Here is a 27933-nt window from a genome sequence, read left to right on the forward strand (position 1 = left end):
GTGTTCTGGGGGCCTCTGGATGTCTGGAGTTTTGATCTCCTCCATACCTGCTTCATGCCCTGGAGGACGGGGCTGTGGCTCCCCACACCCTCTAGCAGATCATTACATGAAGGAACCTTTAAAAAAAAAAAAACAAGCGCGTCCATGCTCACAGGTGTACACACGGGTGATCACACCCACAAACTACACCCTTTTTGGCTCCTACCTCAAAGCACACTGTGTTCTGTTGATCTTATGTGCTGCACAATAATGTTTAATATTTAATATTTACTGTCATATTCCCATATATCATTGTGATATTGTTTATTCTATTACTCTTGTTCTCTTCTGCTTGTTTTCTTTTTTCTTTCTCAGCAGGTGACCCAGGTGATTGATATATGCATTTTCTTTTTCTTTTTTTTCCTGCCCGTTCTGTTGGTTTTTGGTTTTTGCCCTTCTCCCCCGTCCCTCTTCTCAGCTGTTTCTCTTTCCCTCTTTCTTTCTCCCCTTCTTTCCTCCAGTCAAGTCTGTCCCGTATTCAGTAAGTGAAAATAAAATGAACAATAAAAGGTGAATCAAATGGACCATTACGGCAAGGCTGGGATGGTCAATTTGGTAAAGTAAATCCGTTGGGCATCTTTCTTTGCCTTTAGACAACAATTCTGATGGCAAAAGAGCCAAACGGGACAGGCAAAAAAAAAAAAAAAAAACAAAAAAAAACAAAACATTGGTGGAAACCAAAACCAAGCTAAAAGCGGGGGAGATGTTGGATTTAATTCATCAGATGAATAGAAAAAATGTATCTTATGTCAATTTGATCATAAGTTTCTGACGATCAAAGCATAAATACATAAGTTTCCTCTTAGATAACTTTGTTAGATTATGCTGCTCAAGCTTCTTAGCTTAAACTTTATAATTCTTCTCAAACAGACATTTTCATGCATGTATATGCAAATAAATTTTTTTTTATGCATTTACGTGAAAAAGAATTCTAAGGATTTATTGTCAGGATATAGTGAAAAGCTATCTGGTCCTTGTCAGGTCTTAAAATTAGGCAAATATGACCTCATATGCTCTCCATCCATCCATTTTGTTCCACTTATCCGTGTGGGGTTGGGGGGTCAGCAGCCTAAGAAAAGAAGCCTTGACCTCTCTCTCCCCAGATCCCTCCTCCAGCTTAAATGGGGGAACACCAAGGTGTTCTCAGACCAGTCAAAAGATATAATCACTCCAGTGTGTCCAGGATTTGCCCCGGGCCTCCTCCCTGTGGGACGTGCCCAGGACACCTTGCCCAAGAGGTGCCCTGGAGGCATCCTCATCAGATACCTCACCTCAACTGCGTCCTTTTCACCATACCCAGGATATGGTTACTGGTGCCCCGCCTTGGAGCCACAAGTCCAATGAAGGGACATGTATGAAGTGTTCTGGCCATGCCCCACCACCCGCAGGAGGCGTCGTAGGAGTCGGGTGCAGCATGAGCTGGGTGAAGGGTGAAGGAGCTGGCAGCCCAAGCCCAGGCTACCAAGGCTGGAGATGGGAACATGGAAACGTATGACATATTACAATACATCATTATTTAACAAAGACTAACCTAAAATGCAAAAGCAGCGTGTGAGGAACTATGTACATTTTTTGTGCAACTATAGTAATTGAGAGGAAAAACATACAGCAGGCTGCTGATATTAAAATGCACATAACTGATCATCAGCAAGTGTAGGCACCTCTGAAAAAAGGTTTTGCCCATCAATAAGGGTTATACACCTATTTACAAACAATTTAAAGTTATTCTCCATATTCATCAGTAATGAGTGGGAAAACATAACAGTTACCAATCTCACCATGGTCAGACAGTCCTCAGAGAAACTACAAAAAATCCAAGCTACATCTATGACTCTACAGGCCTCAGTTAGCATGTTAATTGTTAAAGTTCACAACAGTACAATTAGAAAAGGGTTGAACATGTATAAATGATTTGGAAGCATTGGCTGAAGAAAATCGCTTCTCTTTCAAAAGTAGATGACGGCTCAGTTTAGGTTTGCCAAGTTGCATCTGACCACATGAGTTCTGCACAGCTGACACCAAAGTGGAGATATTAGGCCAATGCTCAGTTAAAATAAAAAAGCTTAGAAATGTCAAAGGACATTGCAAAATGTAAAAAATGTAACCAGGAAAGATACAGATGAACAAAACTTGTATTTTTATAGCGAATGTTTGAAGCATAAGGTTGATTGTTGGAAGTCTGGGCCCTCTGTGCAAGCTTTTGTTCTTAGGTTGCATCCCGAGTGTAAGAGACTAGAAGATGAAAGGCAGGATTTGCAATCAAAGTATTCAAAGCTTTCTGAGGGATTAATGATATTTTAAATTGGATTAAATTAGTTAAAGTACAACTGCTGCATTTAGGAGCAACTTAAAGTCATTAATGTTTTCTTTTTACTGGCTACACAGAGATATTCTGTGTAGCCAGTAAAAAGATGGGAGAAAAAAAAAGCATCGATTACTTCTTCCAAGTGAGCTAGTAAAAGAAATGCCATTGATATCTGAGAATGTCCTGAAGTGATCAAAGATAGATACATTAACTTCTTGGGTAAAACTGGCCTGTCAGAAATATGTCGAGCCCAGAAAATATCTTGTTTAGACAGAAGAAAGAAGACTTTTCACTGAGTTATTCTTTTGATTCTTTTTTTGAACATCCCAAATCCAAATCAAAAGATTATTCCTTCAGGCTACAGTCAGGTAAGACAACAGGGGAGTTTGAACTGTGATCCAGGGCTGTGTGTTTTTTGCAGTTTACAAGCTGAAGTCTGCCGCAGAGACATCTCGTTCTAACTGAAAGCATGTGAAGGTCACTGACAGGCAGCTGTTTCGGTAACGCATCTTTCATCTCAAAAAGGATTCCCCGTGCATGTTTTATTCATTACCTAACTGCCTTACCTTAAAACACAAATAATTTCCTTATCTTTTGCAGGTATCTGCCAGCGGTAACAACACAAACACTATCTGACAGCTGACAACTTTTTCATAAGCTGGATAAAGATTAAACCTGTAACGTGTGTCTGCCTCCCTCTAGTGGTTTATACTGTTCATACACGGCAGCCCTGTTTCACTGCACACAAATACAAACAAAACACACAGGCTGAGAATTGTAATTTGTATTTATTGTTTAAATTCACCAAAAAGTTTTCTGCATAACTACATCCAACAGCATTCATGGTTGTCGTCACTGTGACCTCCTCAACACCTGAGTGACGATAGTATGACATCATCAGCGCCGCCAAGATGTCACAGCTTCATGACATGCCCTAAACGGCAGAAAAATACTACTGATAGTTAAGTCCGTCCCGGAGTCCGTCATCAATCAAAGCGTCTCGCCACTACCCGTGTAAAACACAAACATTGCACATCAACTTAGAGCATCGCATCAAGCCTCGCTTTTTACCCACCCACCCCTTTCTTTTGCATGGAGTCAAATGAAATGATAAAAGTGCGTCTGTACAGTGAGGATGAATTAAAATGTGATGGTTCCTGTTGTCATCCAGTAATGATACTGACAATTCAAAGCATTCCAAAACACACCGTGTGCTCCCACAATGCATCAGGACTTTCTTCTCACACCTTTGCTTTCCTATCGCTAAATATACACAACTAATATTCATCATGTGCAGGCCTGGATTTATGAAGCGGAGAGCTGTTAATAATCGTCTGTACTGGAAGAAAACCAGTCTGTTCTGCTTGCTGCACACATGGGTTTCATTTAGCAGATTGAGGCAAGACAGTACAGGACAAAACTGACGATTTTGGGATTGTGGGGTTATTTTTCTCTCATAGTAAAATCTTCAGATTATTGCAAAGAAAATGTCCAAAAACTTTGTTTCTTATTTTACAGGACAGTTAACTGATCCCTGTCTGTTACCTAAACTTTTAACAAAACATTTTCATGTTTTCAAGTTTTTTAAAGAGGCGTTTGCACACAAACTACTCACAGCTATTTTTAGCTGTCGACAAGGTTTAATGTTTTTTCTCTTTTGTGAAAAAGAAATATCCAAATCCAAATTTCCTTCTGGAAGAACAAAATGAAAGTGAAAAAGTTTTTTTGTTTTTTTTAATTCTGACTTCTCAGTAATCAACTTGGAAAGTTAATCCATCCACGTATTTGCCTGTAATGTCTTGCTTGAAGTCATAAATGTAAAGGAAGAGTTGTCTACATGTCTGCAGACTACAAATGTCCCTTTCCCCTTTTTAGACATTTGTGTAAATTCCCTAAAATCTATCTCAGTCCATGACCATTTCAGTGGCTGAGATGTTGCTTTAAAGGCAGTCTATTTGTTTTTAGCCATGACTGTCAAAATGTAAGAATTCTAACTTTAAAAAAATATCAAAATCCTGCTATAAAGTGTTAATTTGTAAGACGTGTGTATTACCATGTAATATAAACTTCCTAAAGGTCCTGGGTTAGGAGTCTTCACTGTTAGTTACTGCTGAGCAAAAGTATTTCAAACTTCGTGTTAATTGTGCAGTTACACATTTGACATTTTTGCATTGATTCTGCTCTTTTCTTGTCACAAAAGTGCTTTCATCTTTAACTACCTACTATCCTGTCTTTACATTATTATATCTATACTATATCTCTCTGTCCTCTGTCTCCGACCCCCAACCATATCTCTCCCACTCACCCACCCGTGTCTAATATATTCTCATTTGGTATCATTTACTTTTTTGACATATCATTTATCTTTTATATCCACTCGATAAAGTTAATATATGGCTATAATCTCCTTTAATACCATCTAAATGATAAGGAGCTTTACGTACAGTGTGGTCACAGAATTCCAGTTTTCCTCAGTAAAAATGAGGCTAAATATATTCTAGACATTCCCCATAATAAAAAAAAAAAATGCATTATTTCTATTATTATGGCTATCAACTTTTCTACTTAATGAATACTGCAATTACAGCGGTAAATTATCTTGCTGCACATCACTATAAACTCTCTTCTTCTTTCTTAATGTAATGATTTATGCATTGTGTTATGACATAATATGATACTGAAATGTGCGCCACCTTCAGAAAGTCAAGAAGTTACAACCTTCTTTCATCTGAAACCCAAACAGACTAAAACAAAGAAAAGAATGGCATCGTGATAATGTCAAGTTTCCCTCCCACACTACTTGCATAAATCTCTTCATTAAATCATCTGCTATATACAGTAATACATGTAATCGTTACATATACGGCTCGTCTGAGCCCGGCGAGTCTCTTGAACAGTACTAAACCATAGTCCGGCGACCAAATAATAATCCCTCGGCCTCAAAAGAACCAAAAGTCAAAGTTACAGTAGAATACAGTAGACACCTTTCAAGTAAAAGAACTGTTTTTTTTCTAAGAATACTGGTGTGTTCACATAACTGTAAGAGACCTGAGTCAAACCACAACTGAAACCCCTTCAAAAGCAGCTCATACTAAGTATGTTTTTATCCAAGGTGCCTTTTGTGCCTTTCAAGAAACGGCATGTGACCAAAATCATGCTGAGCAGGATTTCGGTGAGTGTCTCTGACTCAGGTCTGTCTAATGTTTAGCAGACAAAAACGTCATAATCAGATGACTGACAGAACATAGTGACATACAGTAATTCTTGTTTTCATTGCTGAGTCGGATGAAGGAAAAAGGTAAACGAAGTAATTCTTTTTAAAAAGTACAGAAATGCCGTCATAACCACAGACAACTAAGCCACCGATTTCTCTGCTTCAAAGAATGTTATATTTTTTTTGCCTCGGAGTAACATTTTTTGTACAATAATCCATTGATAATAATCAATGCACAAAAGTAAAAGACAAAAGCACACAAATATCCAAAAACTGAAATAGAGACAGCTCAAGACAAGAGATTTTTTTTTTGTTCCTTTTTCCTTAGTTATTTTTTTTCACTCAAGTTTAAAATACACATATTAACCAGCTGTTGAGTTTTTACATAGGAATTTGGATTGATCAAAAAAACAAAACAAAACACAGTTTTAAGTCAGTCCAGCTTTCCTGGCTTTACGGTGGACCTTAGGGGCAAGTCCACGATGGCCCAGTCCAGTCCAGTTCAGAAGAGGACTAGTGGCAACGGCTGGGGCGCTACAGTACTGATAACGCAGCGCTGCCTGCCATCGTGTGCTGGGCAGATGGCAGTTACTCTACGATGATTGCTGGGCCACAGAACTTGTCACGCTGTACTGTAATCACCCTGTTCATCCACTCTGCATCTGTGTTGTTAGGCAGGGAGGCACAGCACAGCAGCTCAGCTCAGCAGTGTGAGGGGCCTCGGACTGTACAGTGGTGGTCACCACAGAAGAGGCAGTCTACATGGAGATAGTGACTATAGGCCCAGAGGGGCCAGCACAGGCCTGTGAGGCCGGGGGCTCAGAATACAGAAAGAGAAAATTATGGCTGAGCTTTTCATTGGCATAAGATCGAAGACGAGGTGAAGAGGGATTAGGGGGCAGAGGAGCTCTGGAGGATGTGAAATGCTTTGAGCTGCAGATGAAGTGGGCTGACAGAGGACAGACAGAGGGCAGGCAGAGGAGAGCTGTGGGAAAAGGTGAGGGCAGGGGGGGGGTTCCACTGGTGATGAATGAATCATACAGGAGGAGCGCTGTGCCGGAGCCAAGGAGGGGTGATGAAGCTCCAAAGAGTTTTGAGTGTGAAGGAGGTCCTCTGCCCATCTGAAGAGACACCTGCACAAAACACAAAGACAGTGGCCACGCATGACAGACCTGCTACCACAGCACAAGTTACTGTATGTGATTATCTCTTTGTACATCAGGATGAAAGTCCAGAAACACCAGCAAAATCAGAGCAAAGCTTGATGTTAAAGCTATAAAAAAAGAGTTAGATTTTAACTTTTTTCTTTGTTTAGTAATTAACAGCAACATTAAAATCCCATCAGCCTTTTACTGCTGAAGAACAAAAACATAATAAAATAATAAAATGGAAAATCTCTAACTCTCAAACTTTAACAACTCCATTCGCTCATTCATCTGTTTCACTTTACAGTGCAACTGCTGCTTGATCTCATAATCACATCTACGGGCTTTTTCTACTCAAAAGAAAAGGCTGTAACTTTTAATTTTAAAGACTTGCTTTCTTTAAGGACAGCTTTACTCAAAACTGGATTATTTTATTATTTTAGTCATTTGGCACTATGTCTGTGTCCTGGGACATACTGAGCCTTCCACATGCATAAGTGGAAAGCCTGAAGGCAGGAGGAGCAGCAACAGGACCCCCTCGTGGAACAGGAGTTATAAATAGATTGAATAGCTATTACAGTAGCGGGAGGTGGGTGGCAGAGCAGGCTGGAGTGGCAGCAGCAACTTTATCCAGTTTGAAGCAACTAAAAAGTCTCATTCAACATGAGTCTTGCCAAGAAGTTGCACAGTTGCTCAGCTGAATAAGATCAGCTGCCAGTGTTACTGACTGAGCTGCACTAGGAGGAGTCACAGGAGTCACCAACCCTATGCTCAATTTGTGGATCATCAAATAGCTATTTATCATTTAACTTGAAAGTATTTGCTAGCTATTTCTCTCAAATGTGTGTATTTTGAACTTAATAGTGTCACAGATAAAGTCTAACTATTTCCATATCAGCTTCATATATTTTACCCTGCACAAATTAAAAAACAAACAAACCCTGAAACGGTATCGGTCCAGGTACAGCACTGCATTGCTTTCTGAACACTACAGCAAACATTTGATCCTGTCAGCTTTTCGCCTGCAGGCTGGCATGCAGTCTGAACTCTGAAGCAGATAATGGTTTTGCTATCAAAGTAGAATTACCTGCCCAAGGCTGTTTGGCCAGGAAAACAACAGTCAACAAAGCAAAGCTTTTTTTTTTTAAACAGTATTTTGAAGGATTCACATGTTTTTTCATGAGATTTCTACTTTTTGTATATCTGGTAAATGGCCTTGATTTATACAGTGCCTTTCCTGTATTACTCATCTATTCAAAGCTCTTTGTCATGACACACTGAGATTCAGTCTATGAATATCTGCTTTGTCTACACACATACTAACACACCAATGACTCTATCTGGGGAATCTGCCGTTTAGTATTTTCCCCAAGTAAATTTCACCGCATAGACCAAGGAAACCATGGATTATCCAATTAGTGGAAGACCTGCCAGGCAACATATGCCCCTATTTACACACAAATCAAATAGTTAATCCTGATCACCATCTCTGGAGGTCTGCAACCTCAGGATCATCCTGAATTCTGCTCTCTCAAACTCATCACATACCAAATCCATTAAATCTCTTCTACCACCTAAAGAACGATTCCAGACTCTGACTTCTACTCTCAGACCCAGCAAGTAAAACCCTCATTCATGCCTTCATCACCTCCCGCCTGGTCTACTGCAGTGGTCTCTGCTTTCGTCTGCCTAACAAGCTGCAGTATGTTCAGAACTCAGCTGCCCGAGTTCTCACCTAAACTAAGTACGGGCAACATATCACCCCCAACCCTTATACACCTCCACTGGCTCCCAGTCAAGTCCCATATGTCCTATAAAATCCTTCTCCTCCCCTACACCCCATCTGGGTTCCTCAGTTAAAGGCCTACTCTCCATTTCCCACATCAAACCGTAGTCCTTCAGGGACAGAGCCTTCAGCGCTGCAGTGCTGCTCCCTGAGAGATTTGCAAAGCTCTGTCTCTGGAAATCTTCAAAAGCCAGTTGAAATGTCAACTCTTCAGTCAAATTTTGGCCTTCGACTCATTTTATGTCCAAATTAGTATGAGGTCTACAGTGAGACACTAAGCAATTCCATAATGCCACAATTATACTCTTATATTTAATTTTTTTTACCTTTAAGACATCAACAAAATAGTAACTAAATACAAAATATTTTCACTACAGATGCCAAAAATCCAAAATAAAATGGAAATATACGTTGAACTATAGATGGAATACAACATTTAACTTGTACAATAAACTAAAATCAGCTAAATCATAGATGAAAAGGTAAACAAAATTCACCAAAGAACCACGACAGTATAAGACTGCAGTGCAGAGAAAAAGTGACCCACCGAGCTACTGACCGTTTCAAATCAGTGTCACAGTCGGACGACTTCAGCAGATGGTCTCGAGGTGACGTGAGTTCTGCGGGAAGAAGTGGGGGAAGTGCTTCACACACACTGAAACTTCCTGCAAAGTGTTCACAGCACATTGTGTACTTAAAAAAAGGAAAACAGTGTCTCACAGGTGTGTCGTTCCATTGCCGCGGCAGGTCTTCTGGTTCAGGTGGATAAGACATCCATGATGGACTCCGGTATGAGGATGGCGGTGACATGACGAAGTAGTCTGAGTAACCTGGGCGGTTGGCCGATATAGCGTAGACTGCTGTTATTGGGTTTCCTGTGAGATGTAAATAGATTTAGATTGAACGGAAATAACATATCAATAGAAATTCAGCGTCCTGTCAGTGTGTCGTACCTGAGTAGGTGCTGATGGACTGGTCAACAGTGACAGCAGGGAAGGGGGTCCTGGAGAGTGGCAGGTAGGGGGCACCATTGTGCTGCTGGGCCTGCAGCTCTGAGGCTTCTGACACGCGAGGCTTCAGACTAACATCAGGGGTGGAACTGTCAGTGGAGAGGAGAGGCAGAAATCAACCCGATGTACAGCAAACAGACACCTGCAAATAACAACTATAGCTTTTTGTGCCCACAGGACACAATTCAATAAAGCAGTTAAGAGAATCTGAAAACATTTGAAACCCGAGTTTAAAAGTTGTTGGCAGAAGAGCAAAAATAATAGCAACTGGAATCTGTTCAAGAGTTCAAGAGTGAGCAATAAAAGCAGTTTAAATTCAGTTGGAGTTAACAAATCAGAGACATCACTGACGCGTCACCACCAACAATATAACATAATAAACTGAGCATTAAAACTGAATATTATAATATGACAAAACCTTAAATAACATAATTTGGTCAAATCTCCCTTCCTTACTTTCTAACTATTTACCATTATTTATCAGATGCTGCATTTAGACTTAGCTGTCTGACACTTTAAATAATAAAAAAACAGAGTTGGCTGTGAGGCTTCAAAATGCAGTCATAAACCAATGGGTGATATGATGGCAGTTATGTCTCTCTTTTATATACAGTCCAAATTTCATCTGTATCAGTTTAAAGGTCAAATCTGCACCATTTGGAAAAAAAAAACAACCAAACAAATATTGATCTTTGTTAAACACGGTTTAAAAAGATATAAAATCTTTAGTAATCTATATAACAAGAATAAAGTCCATCAGACATCTTTTCATCTTAAGTCACATCAGACTGTGGTACTGATAGCAAGTTCAGAAAGTCCTGGTTTAAGTATACACTTCGAATGTTCTTCCCTGTGTCTGCATGGGAACTCTGGGCTTCCAAAGACTTCCGTGGGTTAGCCCTGCAACAGAACTAGTGACCTGTTTGGGGTATAACCTGCCTCTTGCCCTATGACAGCTTCTGGGGTGATGTTCATGCACAGTACAGAGGTTCCCAGACTTGTTTTCAACATCTGGCTGAAATTTCCAGGCATTCTGGGTCACTGCAGTGAAGGACACATGACCTCACGGATCATAAATCCCATCCTGTCACCTTGAGCCTTATTAGAGCTCTCCATGCAGTCATATTCTTTCTCCACCTCTGCACTGAAGCACCATCCTCTTCATCGTACAGACACGTGTTACAGTGCATGTTAACTACAGTAAAGAACCGGAGGACAGATGATGTCACTGGCACATCTCAGGACCATGATGCACTGTGCGCACTAATGCCTCACAGTGCATAGCAAAGAGGGATTAACGTGCTGCACTCTTTCTCCCTGGGAGCACAGTGGAGCTGATGTGTGACGAGCTGACTGATTAACCGCCATAATATGACCGTTTCTGGTTGTAATAAGCAAGAATAATGGTCACATACCCGTGGCCATATCTGAAAATTTAATTAGCAGTAATTAGAGAAGTCCAACTAAAAGCTGTCTCTGTCAAGCAGAACATTTTAAAAAATATATATATAAATACATCTATATTTATATATAGAATTAATATATTTTTATTAGTAGATTGATTGTAAATTATAGTTTGTCTTTTTTTATTTTATTGCATAATTTTTTTTCCTGCCACTCTGCAGCACCTTCTTTTCCCACAAGTGTTAATTATTTATTTTGCCCACTAGATGGCGAGAGTGCTCCTCACTGCTAACCAACAGACTCAATCACTCTCTGCAGTGCTAAAGTGCCCAGCAACACAGTGCACACAGCAGCAGCATTCAAATGAAGAAGAATATTCAGTTCAAATGATGCAGACTAGCATATGGGCCTAAGAGAGAGAAGTGAGTGGCACAAACCGAGGGTGCACGTGGAGGGCACTCTTGAAATGACGCTGATTAAAATTCTGATACATTTTGTGTATTCTCCAGTGTACTCTCCACTATCTGTCTGATCCAGTGATTAGCCCCAGTGCTGCCATGTGACTGGCTGAGAACCAATCTCAGAGTACTTTTAAATGCCATATGTGAGCATTTCCTTCAAGTTTGATGTCTAAATATATTTATGGGCCACATGTTCAACACTGCATGTTTTTATCTTTCACTGAAGGGACTGAGTGTTTCTTGCTTTTATGTTTTTTTCTCCTTATTTTAGGCTTTAAAAATGTTTTCCCTTCCATATATGAAGTGCAATGTGTTTGACTGTTTGATTATATAAATGTGCGTAGTACCGTCGCAGTGAGGTCGCAGGTGGCGGTCCTGGTCTTGAGGGGATCAGTGGAGGTGGAGAACCGATGCCCATATCAGGAAGCTGGGTGAACCGGAAACCCTGCAGGAGCCACAAATGCAATTTAGAGATCTGTTCAGCTCAGTATGAACACAAAACAACCTTAATCCAAAGGGAAAAAGAAGAAATAAATAGGGTAAGGAAACCAGGGGATATCTGATCAGAGCGGAACAGAAAGATCAAATACAGATTCAGATTCAAGCAGCAACTTTATTTGTTGGAAGGCGTTCAGTCCTCAGTTTCTTTAATCATTCTCAAGGTTCTCCTTGCAGAGCAGCTGGTGACGGCACGCAGTTTGACTGTCCAAATTCTCGGTGTCAGTTTCTTGGTGCCAACATTTTAACTTTTGCATGCAGCCAGTTTAGCTGTTTAGTCATCTGGCAGATAATGCAATGTGACTTACACGAGTATAGATAATTACCCCACATGAGCAACTATTTACTACACATGCATGACCTTATCAAGCTCTTTGGGGATTTACGTATCTATTTGCTGGCATAATAAAGCTAAATATTAAACATTCTCATCCATTATGCAGAGTTTCTTTTTTATACTTCAAGTAGTTTAATGCATGTCGGAGAAAAATTACTGGAAGAAATTACTGTGTGTAAGGTGTCATCATTATCTTTGTAATGTAATCACTATCCATGTCTCCACTTTTCTGTTTGAGCATCTTTTGTGTGTAAACATTTCTTTCATTCATTTGTAGCTTTCAATTATTTATTTTGGGTTTTCAGACAGTATGTTTCTATGTTTTGGTTCAGTCTCATAGCTGAAGGCAGTGGACTTCACATTACTAACACATATTAGGCCTAATATGCCTATAACCAGAGGTTATTCAGGAAATAGTCACTTTAAGCTATTTGGGTGAATTGACCACTTAAGCACTCAAGAGGAAAGGTGCTACAGTGTACCTAAAGCCTGAGGTCCAGACAGGCACCCTGTTTACTCGTTTTATTCTAAATTATTCATTAATGTTGAGCCTAAATCTTTTTATTAATTTATTTATAATTGCCTGACTGGTGAAAATTCTTAACAACTTAAACCTATCTGCAATATGTTAGGTTGCTAGGTTGCCTGTGGCTGCATTTTGGTGGGTAATGGTTAGAAAAAAGTGAAGAATCTACTATATAAAGCTATGGGATCCAAAAATCAATACTCCAAATACTGTGAGCCTTCAAATTCTAACAGAAAAATACAAAAAATAAAACAAAAAATTCTGGCTTTCCAGGAATCAGACTTACTGAAGACTTTCTTACTTACTAAAATCAGAATATATTGATACCTGTCACAGAGGTAAGCAATCAACTCAAGCACTGTAGCTGCTAAACTATGACCATGTTTGTGATGAGTCACCTGCCTGAATTGGACAAAAGTACAGATATAGATTTTCCATAATATCCGATCCACCTATTTTACTGCTGTTTGCCTTGTGCATGAATGTGTTCAACTCTTCTTGCTTTGGAGATGCTCGTATGGATCCTGCTGCTGTTTGATGCTACTGGTACTTAATAAACTCAGGGGACAGACAGATAGTTTGAAGCAACAAAAACATCCCTAGGTCCTCTAATTAAATACAACACACATGAAAGGCCAGGTTAATTGCCACATGAAAGCTGAAATGTTCAGAGAGACTTGATCTTGTTTATGAGATCAAGTCACTGAGGATTGGTCATCCTTGGCGTGAGATTAGTTTGAGCTCTGTGAGTGTCAGAGTATTATCAAAAGGTAAAGTTCCTGAAATGCAAATTTCTTTAAAACTATTACACCCTGTTATTACCAGACCTTGATTCCAATTTTAGACAGGGCTATAAATGTGTTGGTTTTTATTGGAACTACTTTCTACTCAAAAATAGAACCTATTAAAAACAGATGGTGACAGTGAAGTTATTGGAAAGGCTGTTGGTAGCTTTAATTGTATTTTTCTGAGCCTTAATCTTCCTTTAAGTGCTTACTGGTTTGGGCAGGCTACACTGGTGCATGTCCTCATAGCCTATGCTTCTCTGCCTGCCTCCACAGGGGTGGTTCATGGTTCCGGGGGCACTGGTCACTCCGTCACTGTAGTGGCTGGTACTGGAAGGGTTGTAGGCGCTGTGAGCGTGGTGATGATGATGGCGATGGCTGAGAGAGGAAGAAAAAAAATGAAATAGAGTCAATTCACACACACCTACTGTCTCTTTATTTTTCTAGTCTTGCTCCAGCGCACACTGCATAGGCAAGCAGACATCAGATAAAACTGCTGTGATTTTGAGAAACAGCTTGGGAGTGGGATGTATGTGCTTTCAAAGTGCGTATCAGGGGACCTCTCTCTTTTCTTTCCCACACAGTACTGTAAATTATGCAGATGTTATAAAAGAAAAGAGTTTTCAGTGAAAAATAAAAACTTACTTGGTTGGAGGAGAAGGAGGGTCATGGTCCGGAGGTGCCAGGCTAAAAGCGTTGCCTAGCAACATATGCATCTGCGTACGGACCTCGTCAATGGACGGCTGGGAGCTGAGTGTGGAGGAGTCGGAGCCACGGTGAGCCTTCACCCCCAAGCTGCCGTTCCCAGTGCCAGTAGATCCACCTCCATAACCCAGAGAGCTCATCAGACGGTCCACGTTGGTCTCCTCAAAGGGTTCTGGTTCACCCTGTGGAGTGAACACACAAACATTTAGCAACCAGTACAAAAGCAGTTTATCAGCTTTTCCAATAAGTTTCGAGGACACAAACACCAAGGTCATGTGTCCACAGTTTAAAGCTCATAACATTCCTCCTTTCACTCCTGGCTTCCTTATAAACAAACCCAAAGTGATAAACATTCTGGTGCCGATGTTTTCATCAGTTATTGCAGAAGCAGTAAAACGAGCCACACTCACAAACATTTGTTTTTCGTGTTTTTCTCCTCTTATGTTGAGTGCTTTCATCAATCCTTGAGAAATGTAACTGTATAGTTATAACTGTATAGCACTAACTGTACAACTGGATGTTTTCAACTCAATCCCATGGACATAGATATCGTTTCTTCTTGTTTTTGTTTTCTATCTTTTTATTTTTAGTCCTTTTTATTCCTGTCCCTATCCTATTTTCATAAAACATTTAAAACTAAAAAAAATATGACAGGAATTTCCATTATTCTGCTGTCTACAAAGCATAAAACAAGCATGAAATGAGTTTTCATGAGTCACGTGCAGTCAATGAACTGCTCCAGGTGGGTTATTCAGGGCAAACATTTTGATGCAGGAAAAGCACAGGTGGAATTTTTTACATTAAAGACCATTTTTACATGTGGACTCAACTCTTATTTAGGTTTCTGAAATCTTATTTTAAGAAACATCTGCTGTTAATAAAGGTCTAGATTCTGATGTGGTGTTAGAGCTGGTTTACCTCTTGCTCTCAATGCTGTTCTGGCACGTGCCAACAAGAACACAGGGTGCTTCTGTTGGTACGTGCCAATGCCCAGGAGGTAGATCCCTGGCTCCTTCAGTCTACATGTTGAAAATACTGCACCTGATTTATCCATCGCTGTGTGTGCATAAGTGGGTATAGAGGAATATCAATGGGTATTATGTTGCTTGTAGTAAAAAGTGCTATGAGTACTTAGAATAGAAAAACAGTCTGTCAGTAAAAGTCAGTGCATCTTGTGTGTAAATACTGTATGTGCAACTTCATCGCTTTGGAAATGCTGGTATGGATCCTGCTGATCTACCGCAGGTATTCAAACGGAGGAGTGAATGAAGTGAACTCAGTATGCATGAAATAGGTCCACATGTACCACAAAATGGCCAAAAAAAATGCACAAGAAAGCACAAATTAGCTGTAATAGTGACAAAAACATTGTTTTGACTTTGTCCCCTTTGTGGAAAAAAGCTTGTTTAATATAGATATGTAACAAGTGGAATTATTTTTGGTATTTTGAGAACTTAAGACAGGCTTTAATTGAGAATTCAAGAAAAACCAATACCTGTTGCATTTCCTGCTCTAATTAGCTTCATACTGATAAGATTTCTTGCCCCTTCTTCGTGTTGCACCAGGGTCTAACTCTCCTTCCCCTGTGTACATTTGGTCTTTCTTTCCTCCTCTCTATCCAAGATTGTCTGTCTGCCACTAATCAAGTGTTCTGGTAATCTTTCCTTCTATTGGACCTCAATTTTCCTCTTAATTTTTTACCTTTTTTTACCCTTTAGTTTTGTTACCTCCACTGAAGTCAGCCTTCTTGATCTTTAGCCGCATCTTGGGAGTCTTCTCATTCACTCATATATATACAGGGACTGCACTAAATGTGTCATGCTGTAGTCAAAACCAGCGTAAGACTCGTTGCATTTAGAAGAGTGAGTTTCAGAAACGGCACCATCTTCAGTATCAGAATAATGCTAATAAGCAGGGATTGCATTTCGCTCTTAACAAGTACTGTAACATACATCTGGAAAATTTAGTTATATTTAAAAAGAATCAGTCCAGCACTGTTACCACATATCTCTGCTCTTTTCTGTTGTAACAAAAAGAAAAAAGAGAAAATCCTGATGCAGTTTCATCGTTTGTCTCTTCTCGACTCCTTGCAATGGAGTCGTGTACTAGTCAACAAAAAAAGTCTCACAGCTGTCATCTATTGATTTTTTTTTTCTTTCTAGAATTTTACTATTTTTCTTGTCCCTGGACACAGATTTCCTAGCGTTATTTTTATGTTCCTAAACACAAACCTGTCCAATCTCATATGGACGGATTTGCATCCATGTATATTGAATTAATATTTTGTGCTTTTAGAGCGAAAGATGCTCCACAATTACAGGAATGAATGGAGGAGTTGGTGGTGAAATGGATCCTCTCATTGCTTACACCAGAGACTACCAGGTATCCAAAGACCGTTTATTTGCTTGCTCATGTCCCCGTGCTGCAAGCACAAAATATAGTTCCTAACAAAGATAATCAGTTTCTTAGTCTTGATATAATGACAAAAAAAAAAAGGAGAATATTTCTCTGGTAACACAAGCAAATAAGTTATACTTTTATTTTAGTAATTCATTTGTGCTATAGCAAAATCTTACAGTTGTGTCATTGTGCATTTAAAGGTTGTCATGGGAGACGAGATGGTTATTATATTGGGAAGGTATTCACACTTCATTTCATGCAAGGATGATAATAATTATTATAATTTTGAAGAAGCATCTTGAGGCTAATTACCCACATTATTGTGGAGCTGTAAAGTCCATTGAGAAGAAGAAAGATGGCGGTGCTGCAGCTCTAAAATTCGATTTTAGCCCAAACTCTCCAAGGAACATCAGGAGCAGCAAGACTGTTGCTGGTTTTGTGGTGGAGGAAATACTACAAGTATCAACTCACTATGCAGTAATGTAAGTCAGTAACTGCTACGGACATATGCAAAGATAAATGGAAACAGTTGTTTTCTGGGAGCACAAAAATGTGGTTAAATGTAACAAATTAGTTTTTAATAGCAGTAAAAAAAAAATTTGACATTTAACAGGGTAAAGATCAGTATCAAATCTATATTTAATATTCTTTGCCTTTTTCCCAAATAGAACTGTATATCTAAATATATTTATTACCTTATAAAAATTGGCTTTTTTTTTTTTAGATTTTCAGATTAGCTCTACTGCAGCTATTTGTGACTATGCTGTGTTAAAACGTCACATAGGAAAAAAGACTTTCATCAGATAAATGTAAGACGTGTGTAACAGAAACTAAAATAACCCACTGTATCAGTTTTTAATTAAATTTTGCATTAATTAATTAGACTAACAGATGAATGAATGAATAACAAGACATTAAAACATAATCACATCACCACATCAGGATTCCATTAAAAGTTGGATAAAGAATATTATTAAATTATGACCTAACCATTGTACAAAACCACAGGAATAAATTCCACAAACCACATAAAAGCCACTCATAAATCCAAACATCGCTAATACCGCTTTAATATGTCTCAACCGTTCTAAAGCATGAAAACAAAAGTGATAAGGGATTCTGATCACATTGCTTTTCTGTCCTGTCTGCACACACACACGCTCATGCAGAAACACACCATGTTCTCCTTCCAAACCGTTTGGTGCAGGGGTGCCCAATCCCGGTCCTCGAGAGCTACCGTCCTGCAGCTTTTAGATGCATCCTTGTTCCCACACACCTGAATCAAATGAATGGCTTGTTATCAGGCCTTTGCCAAACATGATGGCATGCTGAAGAGGTAATCAAACCATTTGATTCAGCTGTGTTGGAGTAGGGATGCATCTAAAAGCTGCAGGATAGTAGCTCTCGAGGACCGGGATTGGGCAGCCCTGGTTTGGTGCATCCGAGGCTATTAACTGCTATCAAGTCTCCCATCTGAATCCATGAATAGGCTATAATCATATTCAGAGTCATTGACATTCAGGTAGGTAGCACGGTCGATGCTGTTACTATGGTGCGTCAGAGGAGCAGCATAAAGAGACTTCACTCACGATGCTCTACCTGTCCCCGTTTTATCTCCTCCTCTCTGACTTTTCACCCCTGTTGGCTACTGTAAAAATGAAGGAATTGTGCTCTAATCTTTTTGTCATTTTCTTCTTTTCTATCTAATTTATTTTTCTTCATCTCTGTGTAGGTTTATAAGGTTCATCAGAAGGTAATTTGTTAATCCACTGGGTCAGAGCTAAAAGCATCGGAGAGGAAAGGAAGGGAAGGATTAAAGTTAGAACGCTCTCAAGAGATTATTTTATTAGTGTGACGAAGTGGCAGCGCTTTACTTTCCTACAACTATCAAGTGACCCATTTCGTCATCGCTCTATGGCACTCAGTTGTTCTGAGATTGGACCTGAGCTGCTATATTACAGCTCGTTACAGAATCAGACTTAAAAGCTTTGCTTTTTCTTACTACTCAGTAAGTTTATCTGAGTCCAGAGATTCAAAAAGATCTATCGGAAATCCTCCATCCTCAAGTCACAGACCTTGGTTAAGTCTGAACTCTTGGTTATAATACACAGGTTATATAGACCTATACTCACATATTACAATTTGGGTCAAGCTATAGTTTCTGGCTTTATTCTGGATCTGCTCTACTGACCCCATTCCTGGTTTACTGTTTCAGAAGGTTGTTGTCCAGTCACTTACATCATAGCCATTGTTGCGGATGCCCCTCCTGGATCTTTCCCTGAGCACCAGCAGGTCCATCTCCGTCTCTACTGGACTGGGGCTGCTCAGAGACTGCCGGCTCCAATATGTAGGCTCTCGTGGGTGAGAGTACCTGGTGGAAAGAAATACAACACCAGCCTAGTGTCATTACTACAATTACTCCTGATGGCACTGAGGTCCTTTTCCAGTCCTTTGACATCTATGTTTAGGGTAGTGTTACGACTGTTGTCGTAATTTTAATATTGGTGCATCCAGGGTGGACGGATCGTACTGATTGGCTAATGATCGGGAGGCAGCGCATAAGAAGACACCGCCAGGGACTGCCAGGTCATTCATCCTCGGCCCAACCCAACCGGCAGACCGTGTGTTCACTGTTTAACTATGTTGGTTTAATGTAGGAGCATGTAGGGGTGGACCGCCTTTTTGTTTGATTCGTTTTCTCCTGTTTTTGTTAGGTAGGGAGGAAAGTAATTGTCGTTTGGTTTAGTTCTTTTGACTAGGTAAGTTTTATTTACTCCTGAGATAGGCTACCTTTTGTTTGTTGTTTTGGCCTTGGGTTCACCCCGAAGTTATAATTTGCTCCCTTCCTCTGTTTTTAAATTCACTCATTGTAAATAAATCACTGTCACAAAGTGTTAATTGTGTGACGTGCTGCTTGGGGTTGGACGGGGATGGATCACCCTTTATGTTGTGGTCTAGCCGCACCTAGATGGGCTATAACAGTAGTTTGATGCAGTGTGAAATGAGAGCTTGATCTTCCATCATGAGGACTTTGTCACACTGCCCTGTATTGCTCTACTCTTATCTGAGTAAGAGGTCCTTGATAATCAGCATTGGTAAATACTCTTAAAATGGCCTGGTGTACCTCAAGGTTCCGTTCTGGTTCCCATTGTTTTTTTTATTGTATTTGCTATCACAGGACATGAAGCTTCTCAATACTTGGGACCACGTCTTTGCACCTTGGCATCATGTTTAAAACTCAGCTAAACAACTTCTGTGTTATTTTTTATTCTTTGCTTAAATTTGACTCATCTGTGTGACCATAAACATGCCAGCTTTTTAAAATTAAGATTTCTATGAATAAATGTCAGAAGCATAAGTCTGCCTCTTGCTTAGATCCATTGAACAATAACTTTAATTAATGTCTCCTTCCTGACTGACTTGTACACAGTTAGTTGCAAATCCTAAACTCTGGAACTGCCTCCCTCTCCCAATAAGGTCGTCAACTTCTACTAACAGTATTCAAATACCAGTACTTACCGTACTATTAGTAAAGAGCCAGTTAGTTACTAGAAGCTAGTGGTTATAGCGATTAAGCTAAAAATGTTAGCTTGCCAGTATGGACGTTTTTTACCTGATACACATACTCTGAAAAAGGAAAAGGCCTAAAATGAAGATAAATAAATTCACAAAAGTAAATAAGATCAACTCTTTTCAGTCTTGGTAACCCTTTTGTGACATGATGGTCAACATAAGATTAATAGCTGCATGTACAGAGTCACCAGTTAAATCTAATAAAAACTGCTGTACAGGTATGTTGGCATTGAAAAAAAAGTTAAAATTTTAAAAGTTTTAAAAGCTTTTTTTCCCCCCTCCTCCATAAGTCAATAAGTTATACTTTTACCAGCCTGTTTGCAGTTATGGAATTCACCCATATATTTTAATTAAACTATTTGAGTGTCATTTGTTTTTCTGGTAAGATTCACTGAAAGGAGTTAACGAAAAATATTATAGAAGTGTTTTTGTCATATTCAAAACAATTCTTTTGTATTCTTTTGATTTGCTTAAAATGACCTAAATTCTTCTAAATCTGAATGGTTTTTGGTAGAAGTTTGAAGTTGCTGAAGTGCTGAAGTTTAAGTTTCAGAAGGCAATAAAAGCTTTTCTTTGTCTGATGTCAAAGGATTTGTGAAATGTCCTCAGGCTGAATGTATTAAACTTAGTGACAAAAACAAGCAAAACCGACACTCTGTCAGTGTGACCTGTGAAATATTAATATGCTGACCTAATCTCACCCCTCTCTATTCACTCACTTGTTACGTGTTGCTTAGCAACTATGCTTTACAGCTACAGCATCACATTAAGTTTATATTTCCAGATGAAAAAAAAATGAATTTAGCCTTTATTGTTCATCATTGTAGTAGTTTAACACTTGAACATTCATTATTTAAATGGCATGAAACAAAAATTTCATGTGTAAGAACTGTAATTTCATAATAAGGTCTAATCCTCGTAATACATATTTTGTGATTGGTCATTGAGATTTATTTCACTTTCTGCAGCAAATCAAGTCAGTGATAAGACAAACATTTAATTATATTCCAAAATATGCATATTTAATTATATTTATATTACAATACCTCTTGTGACACCCTGCAAAGGACGCCCTCTTTTCCTCGGCAGTCATTGGCTCTTTCACCGCGCTGTCGTGCCGGCTGTGCCTCGTGTCACGGTGGCTATAACCGTGGCTTCCAGTCTCGGAGAGCGAGAATTCTCCGTAGCCTTTCCTCCGGGCCTTCTGACGCAGTTTGTTCCTGTAGTGCTCAATGTCGGACTTCTGTTTAAGCCCACTATGGTTAGCCTGCAAATTCAAGTAATCAAATTATTATTATTTTATATATATATATATATACATATATATATACATATACATATACATATACACACACACACACACACACACACACACACACACACACACACACACACACACACACACAATTGTTATTTTTACTGTTTTGGCCTCTTTTTAGTACTCACATCCAGATATTCAGACTATGAAACACACTCTAATCATGGGGTTTTCTAGTCTTATGTTAATAGACTGAGGGTGGATTTATCATGAGCCTGTGTGTTGCTGTTTGAGCTGCAGCAAGGTGCAGACAGGTTGAGGCAGAATAAGAATGAGATGTGATGGGCTGACTGAGAGATTAGAGAGAGACAGAGGAATAGTGTTTGTAGCAACAACAGCTATATTCAGTAACAGTACAATTTGTCCCAGAGGAGATGTTATGTTACTACTACTATGGTGGAGGAGGGGTAGTATAACAGAATGGAAAAGCATCTTTCTGAGTTGATGCACCTAAAGAGCTTGATAAACTACTTCTTCAATACCACCCATTAATATTTGTTCAATCAATTGAGTTGATTGATATCAATTTGGATGCAGTCCAACATCATCAATCGTTTAAACAATGGGAGACGAAACGTGGTTACCAAATGCTGCACTTGTCTGTGTGACTCATGGTGTCCTACTTTTTACTCTGCCCTATTCTGTCACCACTTCCGAGTCCAGGAAAGCTTTGAAGACATGCGTGTAAATGTTTGTTTGCCAACTCACGTCCCCATTGACAACCACAGAATCTTGGCTGTGAGAAGAGGAAGAGGGATACGAGTAGGTTGGCTGGGCTGTCATGGGCTTGATAGTGATGAGACGCAGAGAGCCTGTATGGTCTTCATAGGGATCTGGAAAGACAAGAAAGCACACAACTTGGTAATAAGCAAGAGTACCAGTTCTCAAGGTAGAATAAATCAAAAATCAGTATTAACAGATGGATACAGAGGTTTACTAATGGAGCTACTTTTCATTTCTCGCATACTGTAAGCTTTATATTAAGCTTGGGTGGACTATTTTTGAACCAATGAATGATATGCCTGTTTTTTGCCTTACATCCACTTGCAATCTTATAGTTTACTGTGACGTACAGACCAAGGAAGAAGTTTGTGTTTCAGGTTTGGTGAGGAAAATTTCTGTATTTATTACTCTGTCATGTAGCACTAATAAGCTGGTGTGTGTGTCTACATTGCACCCACAGAGTTTTTGAACTTACTAATGAAGCAAGCTATTGTTAGCTAACACATTAGCACTCTAGGATTTAATTTGTATGATTTTGCTTGTGCTATGTTGGGTTTTTTTGGAGCCATAAGATGAATTTGATCAGTAATGGGTTATCAGCTTTTCAATTTCCTACCTTCCGTTGTCTCATTGCTCACATGTACTTTCCTCCACTGTTTTCCACTCCAAAATAATTGCTTTTATCCTCTAATGTGAGATTTACTTGTTGTCATGGAAACTACAACTTTAATAAACACTAAATCCAATAAGAATTGAGTTTTGTCTCATGAAAAACATCCGCTGTATGTGACTGGTCCTCTGCTTCGCACAGTAACACAATCTCAGTATTTATGAGACTGTATGTTACAGCAGCGAGCAGCAGATGGATAGTGCTATGTTGCTTCACAGTGACTCACTGACTGACTGACATCATATGGCAGACTGCTTCTTTGTAGGGCTACGACAGTATGCCATTAACTCTGCTCCAAACCCACAATGTTACATTCGTCCAGGCACCAGCTTCGTCTGCTCTCATTTGCTGGAGAAACTGTTCAGCCTATCAGAGTGTGACAGCTCAGGTCAGGACAGGTGGCATCACAAGCAGCAGAGGGCTGTGAACCTGAATGGACACAGGTAACAATGTGTTGTAGCTAACGTGAACCCTGAACCATTTCACAGCAAGTGGCAAACACTGTACTGGTGTTTGAATTGAACATGTACATGGTTTCTGCCACAAAGGTTGTTACATCTGGTGAGTGCCACGGAGTGTGTGTGTGTGCATGTTTAGACATCTTTGTGAGGACCAAAAATTGGCATGCTATAGTTTTGGGAACCAACAGTCACTTATGTGGACAAAATGCCCGTCCCCAAGTTTGTAGGCATTTTTGAGGCTCAAAATGTGGTTTTAGTGTCAGGGTTACAATTAGGTTATGGTTAGGCTGAGGGTTAGGATTAGGCATTCATATTTGATGGTTAGGGTTAAGGTAAGTGGCTAGGGAAGGCATTATATCAATGAGATATCCTCACTAAGACATGAAAACGAGTGTGTGTGTGTATGTGTGGCTGTGGGTGGTTGGCTGGTTGGCTGCATATGTGCACTCCTGCACTCAGGGAAGACAGAGGCCAAAACGAGGGTGAAATTCAACAAAGGCTATTTTATATTATTTTATTTTACAATAACTTATCTTGCCTAAGTTTCACTATGAAGAAAAAGTAGCAACTGAATCATATTTATTTTCATACAGCACTGACTGGTTTGGTCTACATAAATGGGAACATTACAAACATTACAAATATAACGTTTGTAGGCTTTGCTTTTTAATTTTTTCCTTATTAGGAAAAATTTCTACTTTCCTGTTGTGTCTGTTCCTTCATTTAATTTAGCGGCAGCATGATGGCTGTGTTGTTGTTTTGCTTCCTCACAGCTACACATTTCAGATCAACAAAGAAGGGTCCTTCTTCTCTTCTTCTTTTGTGGTTAAATACATTTTAAAACATGTGGCTTCATTGACTGAATGTAGAAACTACATGTTGCATAATTTGAATAAACTACATTTTAGAGCCCCCGTTACTCAGTGTGTCTTCTGGTAAACAGTATGAGTCAGTCAACAATCTGCTGGTACTTTTGCTGTTTACTCCTTTATGTTTGCAGCAATATTGGTTACTATTATGGAGATGATTTAACAGATGAACAATAAAGTTAGTATATCCATAGACTACATATAAAACCACCATCATGTTATCCATTAGTTTTGGGATTTGAACCCTGAACATCTGAGGAACATTAAAACGTTCATTTAGCTATACTAAGGTCAGTGTTAGATGTAGTCTGTTTCTCTTGAACAGTTGCTCTAAAATCATTCTAAAATGTAAAAAACTACAACACTGTTTTTAGTCTCTTGTTGTGGAAGTTTAGCGTGCGAAATAAAAGAAGTCCCACTGTCTTTTGAGTGGTTTACTCTTGTAAGAAGGAATTTAGTCAGCACAAGGCACTGATGGCACTGCCCTGAAGGATTCACCGGAACAATGGAACCAGGCCGTACTTATATGGAAAGCTGTATCTTCATATCGTTAGCTTCATAGCATAATTGCCTAAGTCATTTGACTAAGTCAATGACTTAGGCACTTATGCTATGAAGCTAACGATATATAAGAAACTAATCTTCTACATGTCTCACATCTGACAGATTCATTTTGGCTCACACTTCTTTACAACATTGCTTCAGTTTATTGAAGTTTGCATGTATTTGTTCATCACAGCTCTCTTGACTGAAACACTGGAACACCTCAATTGTTTTCTTTTTTGGCCATTCTGTTGCAGATTTGCTGCTGCTGCACTTGGGGTCATTGTTTTGTTACGCGACGCAATCTGGACTAAGCTTTATCTTGAGTATACAGAGGAGTTCACAGTGGACTCAACTACACCTCAACAGGCCCAAATCATCACCCCTCCACCACTGTGCTCAACAGTAGCTATGAGGCATTTGTGCTGGAATGCTGTTATGTTTCTCAAACTGTGGCACTGTGCATTATGGCCAAACATCTCCACTTTGTATCCCATCTGTACAAAGGACATTGCTCCAGAAGTCTTGTGGTTTGTTCAAAATCAACTTTGCAATTCTAAGCTGTGTTGTTCTGTTGAGAAAGAAGATGCTTTTCCTGATAATGCTTCGAAACGAGCCACACTTGTTCAGTCTTTTTCTAGTTTTTTTGCCAGGAACTTTAACTTTTAACATGCTAACTGAGGTCTGTGGAGTCTGAGATGTAGTTCTTGCGTGTTTGCATTTTCATTTCACTTTCGCTGACTCTCGCAAGTAAAATTACGGGTGTAGTACAAAATTCTCTTTAGCCAATGCTTTGACACCTGTAAAACTTCCTGAAGATGTGTGACCCACTGCAGCAAGCAGGTGTTTTTATCATTTCTGTAGCATACCGGCATTATTCTCTCCCTTTTTTTCTGAAAACTCTATTCCTGTCCATCTCCAGCTCTCTGCAATCTCTAGTGAGAAAATGAAACAATTACTCATCTTCTTGTCTCTTCTGGGTAAGCATTCATTCGCTCGCATAAACACTATTAATCACTTAAATTGCTGTGAACATTAGTTTGCTGATGCAAAAGAGATCTGAAAATCACAGTGTCCCAGAATGCCACTGAACAGCAGCAACGTGGCAGTGTTACCAGTGATCAGAGCAATGTTTAGGCAATCAATTCTGAAACTGCAGAGCTGGAAAAAAAACTGGGCTGATAATCTGTTGAACAGTTCAAAGATGCAGTGCATTCACTGCCACTACTGATTACAGGTGATGTAGATCAAAAGGCACAGTCTATTATCTCATGTCTGACAAAATGTTTGTTTTTAATCCTGTGATGTCTGCTAATTTAACGCTAGTGAGGAATCTGTGCAGACAGCGAATAATGTTATCATTTTATCACATTCTGCAAACTATGTAATTTATATAATATTTTATAAATATGTTTTAGGTTTACAGGTTGCCAAATATTGCAAGGGCTGACAAAAGCATTCATGCTTGCATCTTTGGACCTCTAAATTAGCTTAGCAGGTTCAACCCACAGACTGTATATAAAAGATGGACTGACCACCAAGATGGCAACCATTAGTTATGAAATCTGTATGTGGCGGGGCGTGGTCTGCAATGCTGCTGCAGGAGCGATGGACGCACCTGCAAGGCATCTGCAATCATGCCTCGTTGGCTTGAAAATCTGCACTGGGTCCTGAGGGTCGTGTTGTTGTTGTTGTTGACGCAGTCGGGCTTTGAGCTGGAAAGTTGCAGCCGACTGAGTGTGTTTGCAGCAGCTTAGTAAAAAGATGCGGAAAAGCATGTTCATGGAAACATCATCAAGTCTGCCGTGCAATGTGTACACTGCATTTGGAAACTTCAACATTTGCCTTGCTTGTCCCATGTTGAAGTTTTTGGACCATAAGTGAAACTAGTTGGATGGACGGGTGAAGTCCTAAACCATACAAGGCTATTTAGCTTCATCAAGATGCATCCATTAGCAATATGCTACAGCACATATATATTTATTAATTAATAGTAAGTAGCAGACTACTAAAATAGATAATTCCATTAAAATGCTAAAAAGGGACTAAAGGGGCAAACACAGTTGAGAAGTCCATTGCAGTGGAGTGGTCCAAATTACCAGAAGTGAGCCTATCTATGGAAAACTACAACATTTTTTATTGTCACAACCTGCTAACATGCTTTTTTAAGCTTTATTAGGAGAACTGTCATTTACTTCAGCAGCGGAGATTGTCATATGGCTGTAAACAAGAACCTTCTTCTTTAAAATGACACAGTACCTGCCAGCTACTTTGTTGAATTAATGATGGAGAACATTTCAAAAGGCTCAAAGATGATGCAGTAGAAAACAGACATTGTCTTTTTTCATTTCACATGTTCTGTTTAAACTTGGCACCACCATTACTCATAACAGGAGTTCACTTGAAGTTGCGCCATCATGCTAGAACCAGCTATTGTAGCCTCAGGCAATGACGAGAAGACCACAGAAGGTGGTAAGCTCATTTTTTTATGAAGCCTCAGTTTTTGTCATTTCTAGATTTGACTTGAGTCCTAACTGACACTGACTCAAGAGTCTGGATAGATTTAGCCAAAGAGTGATTATAAAGAAAAATGTTAGTAGCTTCCTGGTCCGAAAAGGGGAAGGGGAAGTGAAATAGCTATTGGAGGACATCGTAGTGGCTGGATTCATTTTTCATAGATGTACCCAAATGTAAATGTGTGTATATGACAGATTTAGCACAGCTCCCACAGATTAACATGGGCTTTGTGTATAGTTTTGCTCACATATACCATGCTTACTCCCAACACAAGCACACCTATGCTAATTTTGTTTTGTGTTGTTTTGCTTTTATATCAACTTTAAAGTTGCTTAATTTTTTTCTTGAATTCAATTCAGTTCAATTCAATTTTTCTTATGAAGCACCAAACCACAACAACAGTTGCCTCAAGCTGCTTAAAGTGAACTTAATAATGTGAAGTACGTGTTTGTCATCATCATGGACCAGTCTCCTCTTTTTATGACCTTTTTAAACAAATGCTTTTAAATTAATAATGCATTCTTCATAATTAGTCATCAACCGTCTGTCTAATTGATGTAGTAGTGTGAAAAATATCAGAATCGGCATAAAAAGGTAGAAAACAACATGGAAATAAAGATGTCCTTATAACCAAGAAGTGTCGA

At 39.3% G+C, this 27933-nt stretch overlaps 1 protein-coding gene across 7 annotated transcripts in view; it reads right to left on the reverse strand.

The window, feature by feature from the left end:
- Positions 1-3113: 3113 nt before the first annotated feature.
- The window catches only part of kiaa1549la (KIAA1549-like a), a 115337-nt gene continuing 90517 nt past the window's right edge, over positions 3114-27933 (reverse strand). For 5 of the 7 annotated variants that reach the window (XM_082538630.1, XM_082538624.1, XM_082538625.1 and 2 more), the window contains 10 exons: positions 22215-22339; positions 21235-21455; positions 18854-18986; positions 14156-14397; positions 13723-13888; positions 11712-11809; positions 9443-9588; positions 9210-9364; positions 9049-9109; positions 3114-6691 (listed from right to left, as the gene is read on the reverse strand). In XM_082538630.1, the coding sequence (XP_082394756.1) occupies positions 9080-9109; positions 9210-9364; positions 9443-9588; positions 11712-11809; positions 13723-13888; positions 14156-14397; positions 18854-18986; positions 21235-21455; positions 22215-22339 (1316 nt within the window). In that variant the 3' untranslated portion in view covers positions 3114-6691; positions 9049-9079. Of the gene's footprint in view, positions 6692-9036; positions 9110-9209; positions 9365-9442; positions 9589-11711; positions 11810-13722; positions 13889-14155; positions 14398-18853; positions 18987-21234; positions 21456-22214; positions 22340-27933 lie in introns of all 7 variants that reach the window. The other 2 variants (XM_082538628.1, XM_082538626.1) reach the window with 2 other exon arrangements.

The sequence above is a fragment of the Aulonocara stuartgranti genome (assembly GCF_965226115.1).
Source record: "Aulonocara stuartgranti genome assembly, chromosome: 7".
NCBI lineage: Eukaryota > Metazoa > Chordata > Actinopteri > Cichliformes > Cichlidae > Aulonocara > Aulonocara stuartgranti.